This window comes from Chamaea fasciata, unplaced genomic scaffold (assembly GCF_029207755.1).
Source record: "Chamaea fasciata isolate MVZ Bird 193981 ecotype frontalis unplaced genomic scaffold, bChaFas1.0.hap1 SCAF_3, whole genome shotgun sequence".
NCBI lineage: Eukaryota > Metazoa > Chordata > Aves > Passeriformes > Sylviidae > Chamaea > Chamaea fasciata.
Genome location: NW_027094088.1, coordinates 94476219 through 94488660, shown reverse-complemented (window position 1 = coordinate 94488660; position 12442 = coordinate 94476219). Strand labels below are relative to the sequence as shown.

Genomic DNA, 12442 nt, shown 5'->3' with positions numbered 1-12442 from the left:
TGAAAATATGAACTAAAGGGTTTCAGTTGGCTGTGTTCTTGGCAGATGTTACTTACTGGGAGAGATCTTTTGAATGTTTACTGCTACAAGGTACCTGCACTGGAAGCTTTCCCCTGGGATGGACGGACTGTCTCATGGTCAACCCTGTAAATGTATATCCTTAAGAGAAAACCTGGAATAGTAGCTCTAGCTCTTGAATATCTGTATTGTTTAGAATTAGCTAGATGAACATAAGTTGAAGCAAAGAAATCAGGATGATTTTCCTTTTTCCTTTTGATACTGGTTTTATTTGCTGCTATCCTCTTTTTTTTTTTTTTTTTTTGTGCTGTTGTTACTCTTGTGTTTCTCCTAGTGTCTTCCACCACCTGGTGTTGCTGGTTGTGGTTTTGAATCCTTAACTGTTATGTTCTGGAAGGTCTGTAACAATATTTGCAGGATGATGACCCATCAGTATTTGCCCCAAACACTGTCTTAATGATACAAGCTTGTTAGGCTTCTCTGTGTTGTTGTGACTTAAATTTGGACTCTTCCAAAAATTTGTGGAGACGTAGTTGTCAGCTATTCACTGCCTGTTTTCTGTTTATCTTGCCAAGGGTACTCACACACAAAGTGTGTGGCATGAAACAAGCTAATTCGGTGCAAGATGATCAGGTCAGGTGAAGCATGTGTGACAGTGTATAGATTGTCACAGGCTAATGTGACCCGCAGCTAGGTTTGTGGTTCTCTGTGGTGGAGGTGTCATTATCAGTTCAACTTTTTTTGCAATTTTCTTTAAGCTTTTGCTTTGATTATTTAACTCTTGTGTTCATATTTGTTAAATGTTGAGTTTTGTTTCCCCTTTCTCTTAGAACTTCTCTTACAAGGTCTTGAATAAGTGATTTTGCTGTTTCAGCTCACGTAATAGCTAAAGCCAAAGGGCTTGCAGTTTTGTCTGTTATCAAAGCTGGATTTTTGGTGACTGCTCGAGGTGGAAGTGGAATTGTATTAGCTCGTCTTCCTAATGGAAGTAAGTGGATCTTTTCCTTTTGTACTTCATGAGAGAATTAAAAGAGATAAAGATACATTTTTTCATGATTCTTTTCACAGGATAAAAAGGAGATGTGTGATGAGTCAGAGAAGTAGATGACAGGTGACAATGTTTGGTGTGAACGCTGTTTTCAAATCTTTGTACTTTTTTTGACCAAATGTAAATGCTTTCAGTATCTTTGTGGAATACAATGAAATATAAAAGTACATAGTATAAAATTCATTAGAAAAATTGATTATTTCTGATTATGAAGAAGTGTATGAGGAAGAAGAAAATAATTTGTAACAAGCAATTGTTTAGGTCATGAGGGTTTGTATTTTTTAAATCCTTTCCTGTAGGATGAAGCATTACAGTTGTGATTCTATTGTAGTGGTTTTGAATTGATGCAGTAATTTTAAATAGATAATTTGTTAACATTTTTAAACTGTAATAATAAAATAAATATTTCTTGTAATAGATGGTAAAATTCTGTAAATTTATCTTGTTTTATGCAACAGCCTGGTCTGCTCCCTCTGCAATAGGAATTGCTGGTCTTGGTGGTGGATTTGAAATTGGAATTGAGGTATGGTTTTGCATTTGAAATACTTGTTGGTAACTTTTTTTGCAAGAAATTAAAATACATTGACAAAGATCTAAACGTTAGCGAGATAGTAGAATCTTCTTTTATGTACAAAAATATTATTATGAAATCCATTTATGCAAGACAAACAAAAGAGGGGTTTTGATCCCATCAGTCAAATTGTTAGAAGACATTTAGATGAAAAGAAGTGACATGACACTAATTTTCTTGATTTCTCACTTCTAACAGACTGAATTTTTCACATACGGAGAGCTTCCTGTCAGTGTTCACATATAAGACAATTGAAGTTAATTGAAAAACATCCTTTACTTAATACTGTGTCAAATGCTTTACTAAAGGGCACAGGGACTCCATCTGGCAAGAAACAGTGTAAAGAACTGAAGTTGGAGTGAAATGGACTCCATTTAATGTTACTGTACTTCACACATTTTCCCCTCACACTTGTGGTTACTGACATGACTCTTCAGTTTGAAAGCACCGCAGCTGGTGATGCCTCTTCTGAAGGAATACTGTAGAAAAGGAGCCAGTTCCAGCCAGCAAAAATGTTTAATAAAGGACTCCCAACATATTCAGGGAAACCCTGGTGAGCTGAGCTCTAACAGCGCTCTGCCTCTGCTTCCCATTTCTTCTTCCTCACAGCTCCTTCGCACTTGTATGTTTTCATCTTTCCTCTGCTTCCCCACCCCAACCTCCAGACTCGTCCTTCTCTTTGTTTAGCTTCTGTTCTGCTGATTCCCAAAGAAAATCAGAGTAACAATACGCTGCCAAGATCTCTTGGAACGGGTATGCTGCTCTTCAGAAGATTCCATGTCTAGCTGATTGGATGATCCATGCCAGCCCCCAGTACATCTATAGCTAGCCAGCTATCCCTGTCCTGGCAGCCAGTCAGCCAGCACTCACATACTGAGCAACAGATCAATATTTTATTCTCTCCTCATTGTTCACTGTGTGATCTCAGGCATTATTGCATGCACTTTTTAAAGGGTGGTGTGAATACAAAATCATTAATTTTTATAAGGGGTTTTCATTGGTTTTCATGACTGCAGGATCTGAATGCATTATAAAGTGTTCAGTTTGAGCCACAGAGTTTGTTTTGTTGTGGGGTTTGTTTTTTTCTTTCCTTTAGAGCTTCTTCATGTGTTTTGATTAATCTATGAAAATTTTCATTTAATCATCCCCACCTGATATTTTAGATAACATAGACGTTTCCTTTTGATACTGAATAAAATAATTTCAATACAGAAGCTATTTGTGAGAGGGATTTTTCTCTGAGTAATACTGTGCCTTTCATTTGAAATTTTTGTCAGCTTACAAAATGCTTTTTCCTTACTGACATTATTATAACACAATCTTTTTTATTTCTTCTAGAAAATATATGTTGTTCAGAAATACCTGAGTGACTTAGGAGCCCAGAGTCCCATTTTGGCATTCTTCTAGTCCTATGTAAATGTAGATGTGTTAGAAACTAGGTGAAATTTATTCCTGTAGGAGAGGTGATAGTTGACATAGTTGTAGTGATACAACTGCATTTAAATAACAAGATGCTTTTAAATAACAAGGAGATCACAGGCTTTAGAAGTGACAGTGACTTGGTATCTCAAAGACCAGTTTTAAAATTCATATCAATGTTTTCCTTGAAGGTTTTCTCACTATGGATTTGTTTATCTTTAACAATTAATTCATCCCCTTAATGGGTAAGAAAGACATTCTTCCTCCATCCCCGGATGATTCACAAACTGCTCCTGTAGCCATCTTTTTTTGGGATGGGGTGGAGGTTACCAGAGGGCTAATAACAAAGACCGCTCTTATTCTATGTGCAATACTTCTAGGCCAGCCTTGTTTTGCAAATAATCTGGTATTTCCTCTTGTATTCCCTGCTGTCACTGTTTGGAATTTGGGGTAAGTTGAAAGTTATTTTCTGAACCTGGCTTTCAGTCAAGTCCGTCAGATGCAAGGTCAGGTGCAGTTGTCCTTGGGTATATTGCTACCTCTTCAATTATAAGGTTTAACAGGTTCTTGAAGTAACTGAATACATCTCATATTCAATTCTTAAGAAGTTAATATTTCATGTATGCACACACAGATGTATAAAACTCTTGTCATGAAAATAAAATTTTATCAACAGCATTAGTATCCTTTTTGCTTTTTATTCTTCAAGAAGGATTTTTTGTTTAGTAAGTTCTGTCTTGCCTTTATTAGTTTAACTGTTGAAGGATCATAATGATTCACATCTGAAAATATGCCTTCATAATTCTTTGTATAAGCAATAGAAAAAAAGAAATTGTCAATTAGGAATTTTGAATTAACATAGCGTTTCTGTCATAGTAGTTGTTTATAACATAGTGACATATCAGCACTTTGAAAAAAATCAGTCAAATTTGATTTAAAAAGTAGTTTAAAGGATTTTTGTTTCAAAATGCCTTGCAGAAAAAGAATCAACTTTGTCATGAAAGCTGTTTCAAAATAATCCTTTACAAGAAAGGGAGATCATCTCCTGTGCTGTTCTTTCTTCTTAAAAAGTGTAGTACTTTTATTTGATATTTTATAGGTCTCAGACTTAGTGATAATACTGAATCATGAAAGAGCAGTAGAAGCTTTTGCCAAAGGAGGGAATCTTACACTTGGAGGAAATCTAACGGTGGCAATTGGACCTCTGGGGAGGTGGGTGATATTTTTTCATAATAAGGCATATATGGAAGATAATTTTTAAAAGTCATATTGATTTGGCTTTGTTTTTATATGTTACAGAACAACCTGGGCAACCTGTATGCTGACTGCACCTTATTGTTCTTGCCAATCACTTTTTCTTTTTCTTTTTTTTTTCCTTCTTTCCTGATCTTAATCCTGACTGATTAAGTCATTTATTGGTAGAAGGAAAGTGTTCTGAGATCTGCTCTCTTTTTGCAGGAGACTGCTTGGCCAGGCTCAATGAAGAGCACAGGTGCTTCTGTGCCTGATAGAACTATGATTTTTAGTAACATATGGGTCTGTTCTTTCTGTCACCGCAGATTTACCCAACATTAAATAAAAACTACACCAAATAATTTCATTTAAACCTTTAAGTGGTTAAGCCTGTTTACCCTGAAGGATGAGGTGAAATAATCACTGTATAATTTTACCTGGAAATGAGCCTTGCAAGACTGCTACTCCAACTTCCTGCTCAAAGCAAGGTCTGTTACAACTTCAGATCAGGTTGCTCAGTCCTTTTTTCTAGTTGGATCTTGAAAATCTCCAATTAGAGAGACTGCTTGAGTTTCTGGGCAACCTGCTCTACTCTTCAGCTCTCCTGCCTTACATCCAGTCAAAGTATTTCGTCTTTCTATTTACGTCAATAGTATTTTATTCTTCCTCGGTACACTGCTATAAAGAGCCTGGCTTCATTCTCTTGATTACCTCTCCGTAGGTACTTGAAGCCTACTGTTAGGTTTACCCCAGGCCTTCTGTTCTCCAGGCTTACCAGGTACCAGCTACCTCAGACTCTGCTTATGGAATATGTGCCTCCTTATGGCTATTTTTCTTTATGATGATGAAGTCTTTACTGCTGGTTTTTAATCATTTATAAGAAAATAAAAGGATGATATTTACTGCGCAAGAGAGAGATATGTGGATCAGGGAAGGGCAGTGAATGTCATCTGCCCTACAAATGCATTTAGTACACTGTCCTGCAACATCTCTGTTTCAAAGCTGGGGACATAGGTGTCAGAATGGGGGGATGAGCTAACAGGTGAAGGACCAAACCATCAGGTTGGAAGAGCAGTGGTAAATAATTCATGTTGAAGTCTGAAGCCAGATTTCTTTGGAATTCCTCAGGAGACTCTTCTAGGACCTCTTCTGCTTGGTATTTTTATCAGTGACCTAGAGGAGCAGTTGCAAAATATCCTCTTCAAGTTTGTGGATGACACCAAACCAGGGGTTGCAGCCAGTGCTCTTCAGTGTAGTGCCACCATTCAGAAAAATGGACCTTTAGAGTGTAGAGGAGAGATCCAACACAAAACTTCATGAAATTAAACAAGGACAAGTGCAAAGTTCTGCACTCCTAGTTGTATGAGCACCCTGCCAGACTGAGCAGCTTCCCTATAGAGAAGGTGCTGAGATCCTGGTGGGCAGTGAGGCTAAGCCAGCAGTTGATTCCTGACAGAAAAGGCAGTGAAGAGTGTAGGGGGTTGCAACCAGTAGATATGGGAAGTGATTGTTCCCCTTTACTTGACATTTCATAGACTCTGCCTAGAATATTGTATTGAGTTTTAGCCCTGCAGAAAGCTGTTTATAAATCTGAGTGTGTGCAGTGAACCACTACCTAAATGACATGGGAAATGCAGCATGTGAATGACAAGGCTGGGGGATCTCAGCTTATTGAACCTGGATGAGAGAAGACCTTCTGAGTCTGTATTCCCAATAGAGCATCACCAAGAAGACAGACCCCAGTTCTTTAGAGGTGCAAGGCAAGACAATGAGAGGTAGTAGTCATATATCAAAACAAGGATAGTTCTGACTGGATATGAGAAAAAAAAAATTGGCATGAATAAAATTGAATGCTGATAGAGGTTGCTCAGAGTGTCTTTGGAACTATATCCTTAGAATTCTTCAAAAAGTGGCTGGACAAAGTCCAGAGCAACCTTCTTTCAATTTGATGTTGTATCCATTTTGAGATGACTGTCTTTAAACCTAAAATATTATGTCATTCCATGAAGGACAAACACTGCAATCTTACAAATCTGTTGAGGTCCAGTAAGGCCTTACTTGAAGTGTTTTGTGCTGACCATAAAGTCTAGGAGAATTTAGAAATATTGAGTAGAGTTTCAGTCACCCGTCCAAATGTAATCAGATCATTTTACAATGTGATTAAAGTGTGGCTTAACAGTTTTCAAAGGAGGCTGTTAAGATCCAGTTATTAAAATTATTACAGAAATGCCTCTGCCCAAATAAGATGCAAGTGAGACCACATGCTGAAGTCAATAGTATGGATTTTATTTAACAGTAAATGTGAGTGGGGGAGAGAGAGAGAAAGAAATAGAAAAATAGGAAGAGGGGAGAGAGTGACAGAAAGAAAGATTGAGTAGAAAATACTACCTCTCTGTGGGTTCCAGCAGTGTCCTCTTGATCCTCTTCTTCTGGTCTTCTCAGTGGTGAGGGTTCCACAAAGCTTGGAGTTCAATGGATGTATGCTCAATGGATATGTTCAAGCTATTTGGGAACACCCAGGTGCCTCCCGTATTTGGGAAGTTTGACACTGTCTCTTGCCACAGGCTGCATCTGTTGCATCCCTTTGCATCACATTCAGTCCTTTGGTGCAAGGCCTCAGGAATCAGTCTGGGGCTGCTTTGGGGGTCTTTGATGGTTTATGATCCCTTCTCAGACATGACAGCTGCCTCTCTTGTCAGTGCATCGAGTCAGTTATGCTTCATGAGACCTTCCCCGGGGAAGGGATTGGGAGTTGTGTAAAGGAGAACAATCGCCATGATAAAAGGTGCTATCCCACCTTGCAGGATTTGCCTCATCAACCTGAAGGCCTGGCTTGCAGCCTCCCCCTCTGTCTTGTGTGAATCTCACTGCACACCCAAACTCACCTCCCCTCACAGGATGCAAACCTGACCTCAACAAATCACCCTGGAGCCTCCTTGACTGTTTTGAGTCATAAACCAAGAAGAGTCTGGTCTCTCAGAGGCCTAATGGGGAGCATTCATGTGAGGCAGAGTTGTTCTGTGCTTCTGTCTGAAAATAGGGTAAAAATAAAATGAAGGATTAAAAGAAAAAGACAATTGCTGTTCATGCTACAAAACTGTATTGAAGAATATCAACCAAAACTTTTTCTTTGTAGAAACTTAGAAGGGGATGTTGCCCTGAGAAGCTCTGCTGCTGTCTGTACATACTGCAAATCTCGAGGACTGTTTGCAGGTGTATCTCTGGAAGGAACCTGCTTAATTGAAAGGAAAGAAACAAATCGCAAGTAAGCTGTCTTAATATCTAAAAGGTTCAGTGAAAGCATAGTGACAGAATTAATTAGTACACATTCACTTTGGAAAAAGAGGTTTTTGTGACAACATACTATGTTCAGTTTGAAATTTCTTGAGGGACAAGGGTTTCTTCAATTTAGACATCTTGCAATGGGTATTGAGATGATGCTAAATGTCTAGGGATTATTTATCTGTAGCCAGTTGACCTTAGCTAGCCACCAGTTGCTTTGTCACTCCCCAACAGGATGAGAGGAGAAAAAGTATGATGACAAACTTATAAGTTGAGATAAAGGCAGTGTGATCACTTACCAATTGCTATTTCAGTCAAAAAAACTCCAACCTCATCAAGGGGAAATTAGTTTAATTTATTTTCAGTTAATAAGAGAACAAGATAATAAGAAGAACAAATCTAGAATGCAACACATTTCCCCCACACACCTTCTATTTACTGGGCTCCTCTTCAATCACAGCTTCTCTACCGCCTCCTCCCAAGTGGTATAGGACAATGGGAGCAGTGGTCAGTTTTCCAAATTAAGAGCTTTAAAATAGTTCTGTCATTTCTCAGTATATGATCAGTAGGAAAAATGCAGGGCTAGGGATGGAGATAGGGAGCATTTGCACAAAGTGAATTTATCTAGAGGTTGAAATGGAATAATAATCAAATACCTGCAGTCTTTATTTTTTTTTGTATCAGGTTTTATGGGCAGGACATTCGTGCTAGTGCCATCCTGCTTGGTGATGTACCTTTCCCTGCTCAAGCTGATGACCTTTATGAAATCCTAGCATCCTTCACTGAAGTGTATGAAAATGAAGAGCAAAAAAATAATCCAGGAAAATCTGTGAGGGAACAAAGAAGGGTTTGTGCACTTCTTTTTCATATAGGCTTTCCCTGCTCCTGAGCTGTTCCTAGTCAGTGTTAATGCTGTTGTTCATGAGTCATGTTTAACTTCTCTATTGAATGAAGGTGTAGCACGTGTCAGTTGCTGCACGTAGAACATTTGTTCCAGTACTTGAACTGCTAGGCTCTTTGGGACAAGAATGTTGCTGAGTTTGCTTGGCATCTTCCAGAATAACAAAGTATATCCTTGTTTTGTTATTATCAAATCTGAGTGATGATTAGGAGTGTTTGATGAAGTATTTTTAGTCAAGTTAATTGCAAATTGGATACACTTAATTTTTCTACTTTTTCTGACTTCCATTCAAACAATCACATTTATAATGTAATACTGGGACTGTAGAAGATATTTGCTTACAGATGTTGATGTTACTGATAGACAAGCATTTATTTTCAGCTTTCTAAAAAACATACACATGACACTGAAGTAAATCCATGGTGATTTACTTCAGTGTCATGTGTATGTCACTAGTGTTTAGTATGCTTCTTGAGTTCCTACAAGTTTAGTGGAGAAAGAGCAATTTTATTTTTTTTCAGTGTAACTTGTCATACTTCTAGGCTCTAAATTGACAATCTATGTCCAGATGTGAATCTATGTTTTTAAGAAATTTGTGTACTTTAGGTAAATGACTGTCCTGCTAGACCATCATCCAGACCAGAACCACCTAAACCCGCTGTTAGACCTACACCACCAGGTGAAAATTTTTGATAATGGCTAATTGATTCTCTTCATAAAATTAGAGCATTAAAGCTAACTAATACTATGCAGTTATTATAGCAGCTGCCTCTATAAAATGTTTTTTAAGTACTCTTCCTTGGAAAAACACTGAAAGCATGTTGATATAGTGCCATGAGTGATAAAGACTAAAGGATTTGTTTGTTTTATATTAACAAACCTTTCCTCTCTGACAGATTTGCTATAGAGAAAGTGTTTTTATAGTTACAGAATCATGTAATAATTCGAAGGAAATATTCACATTACTGGATACATAGAAGCCCCATAGTACAATGAAACTTCTTAGTAATAATAACAGTCCTACTAGAAAGTGCTGGTCTGAGTTCTAGAAACCAGAGGTTTCTAGAAACCACAGTTTCTCTTTAGGTTGTTATTATCTTTTCATCATTAGAGGTTTCACAGTAGAGCGAAGGAGGAAAAATTTTGGCTCTTTAACAGTTTATCTTAACAAAGTGCTTTCATTCAAAGTGAGGCTTTAAGTTAACTCTTGTTAACTTAATTCTCTGGTTAAGGATATGAGGCAAAGTCTGTATTTTTCTTCTGCACTGCTCCTTAGTTAACTGCAATCAATTAACAACTGTTGAACTTGTATTAGAAGAGCAGTATATGAAATACAACAATATATGTTATCATGTCAAATAAGTTGCTACTTAATTTTCTCTTTCAGCTAAAAAGAATACAAACAAACTTTATCCTGAACTTCCCAATGATTATGCATCTGTGGGTAAGTACTAAGCTTAACCTTATTTTATTAATACAGTGTAGAATCTGAGAAGTCCTAAAAGTACTTTGAAAGATGTGTAAAAATATCACACTTTTACACTTTTACACTTTGAAAGATGTGTAAAAATATCTGGCCATTGATATTTTTCTATATTGTCCATGCATTAAAAAGACATCTGGTATGATCTCCTGAAAATATTTCATAAACATTAATCTCTTTCCCTGGCTTTACATTTTAATGATTATATTGTTTTTATGAGCAGCACAAGTTCTTCTGTTTTATTCTGTGAGCTTGAAAAGTGCACTTGAAGTAGTAAAATTGTTTTATGTTACCACCTAATTGAAATGAAAAATAAGCTGATATAACAAGCTTCTGTCCAAGTCCTTATGCAATGCACAACAATTCCTGTTTTAATTTTAAAAGTGCTTCCACAGATGATACCTGATTATGCTGGCATAAACACAGATTTACATTTCTTCCTCAGGTTTTTATACTGGAATAACTCTGTGTTACACTAAAGATATTACTTGTCTGTTGTTCTATTGATTCTCTTATGTTTAAAGCACTTTCAGCTCTTACCAGGGGAATCTTACGGTGCTGTATTTGCATTCCATATTACATATATATACACATACATATATACATATATTTTTTATATATATGTACTTACGTTTTCATGTATTGCATGCTCACTTGAAAATAAAATTAAACAAAATATCTCTTTTTTATTTCTGCAAATAGAGCTAAAATTGAGCTTGATAATAGACCACAATGAAAAGTGTGTTTCAGGCAAAGAGTAATTAGAGCTTTTCACTAAAACTTAAGATAAATTATGTTTCATTGTCTTTACATTCTTTTTCATATCTTCTCATCATACGTGTTCTTGATATGTGTGTCTGTTGAAGGGTCCAACGTAGGAGTCCTAAGATGAGCTGTCAATGTGACTTCTGCAGATTAGAGACTTCCCAAGAGTCAAGAATTGTTATTGTGTTGTAGGACTTTTACGAGGAAAAGACTCTAGTGGTCTGTACTCAATAGCTGTCATCCAAGAGAGAGGAACTGGTCTTCTGGCTATTAAAACTGAGCTTTCTTACCAAAGCCCTGACCAACTGAGAATAGGTTTCTAAAGCTTGCACACATTTGCTATATTGAAGGGAGTGTTCTTCTATTCAGGTGCAAGTGACAAGGTAAAAATATTCCAGATCCATCTGCTGAATGGCTTTCAAGATTCTTTGAAACTAAAATAGAGACTCAGTCTGCTACTGGGGATTTCTAGCAATTTCTCGAAATTTACAAATTTATCTTTGAGGAATGCAAGGAGCAGTAGGATCTTGTCTAAATGATGGCATGGTATATTTGTCTTTCTGTTGCAGACTACATTTCCATAGGTAACAATTCAAATGCTTTCTGAATCCAAAGAAATACTCTGTTTCTAAAGGCTAAAGGTTTTTTCTTATCGCAGGGAGCAATTAAGGTTGAAGTCAAGAGTCACAGTCCCTTTCACAGGGGATGTGTTAATGCTGGGGGATGAAATAGAAAGAGCCATAAGGCCTTACCTCCTGTCAGTAATCTGTTTCTGCCTATTTGTAGTGCAAATTATTTCAACAGAGGTATCTAGCAGTTATAACACATACATATCAATCTTTATTGCAGAGTAGTTACTGCAACAGCTGTTCTTCGACAGTGATCTGTAGAAAACATATTCAACAATTTTTGTGTCTTTCTGGTTTAAAGAATACATATAGATAACCAACAGAAGAGTGAATGAATCTTATCTTTAGGAAGCTATGTGTTAGGTATAATGGCTAGTGTGGAGGTAGGTTTTAATGTTGAGCATCAAGCTGGTCTGTGTTGCAAGTAATAAGGACTTGCCTTTGGTTGGGGAAGGGGCAACATGGCATTGTGTTACCATCATTTGGTTTTGCAACAGTTATACAAGTAGTAGGAAGGTTGAAGTATTAACTCTTCTCATTAGATGAAAGAAAAGCTAGACTTGTGGATGAAACATTTTTAATTATTTTCTGTGTACTTTAATTATATAGATAAGTAATATAATATAACCTATTTCAAATGCAAGAAGAACAAATGAAAAACATGGTTTTCTAAACTGATAATGTGATACTTGAACTCAGATGCAAGGAGATTGTTTTCATGTAACTGAATAATGCTTAAGGTAATGCATTTAGTTGTAACATGAGCTTTAGTAGTGTTTTAAATGTTTTCAGAATCTTGGGAATACCATATATTTTATTTAGATGCAGTTTAAAAATTGCACAGACCTTTTACAGTTTTGGGAAATAAAACCCCAAAACAACCAGGACAAAAAAACGCAACAAAATAACAGCTGATACAGTTATTGTGATTCAGTGAAGCATGAAGTTTCTCCATGAGTAGACATTTTTCTGAAGACTCACTAAATAAAAAAAATTTATTTGCTTATGAGCATGAAAATTCATGCGTTCTTTACTAGAATTAGGCATTTGCATCTTCATTTTTCTACTTGTCCCCTCTGTTGTAAAAATCTAC

At 36.7% G+C, this 12442-nt stretch overlaps 1 protein-coding gene across 2 annotated transcripts in view; it reads left to right on the top strand.

The window, feature by feature from the left end:
• The window catches only part of SH3YL1 (SH3 and SYLF domain containing 1), a 48135-nt gene that overhangs the window by 13608 nt on the left and 22085 nt on the right, over positions 1–12442 (top strand). The window contains exons 3-9 of one of the 2 annotated variants that reach the window (XM_066179840.1): positions 893–1006; positions 1525–1589; positions 4156–4268; positions 7426–7554; positions 8256–8400; positions 9079–9151; positions 9860–9916. In XM_066179840.1, the coding sequence (XP_066035937.1) occupies positions 893–1006; positions 1525–1589; positions 4156–4268; positions 7426–7554; positions 8256–8400; positions 9079–9151; positions 9860–9916 (696 nt within the window). Of the gene's footprint in view, positions 1–892; positions 1007–1524; positions 1590–4155; positions 4269–7425; positions 7555–8255; positions 8419–9078; positions 9152–9859; positions 9917–12442 lie in introns of both variants that reach the window. The other variant, XM_066179838.1, reaches the window with a different exon arrangement.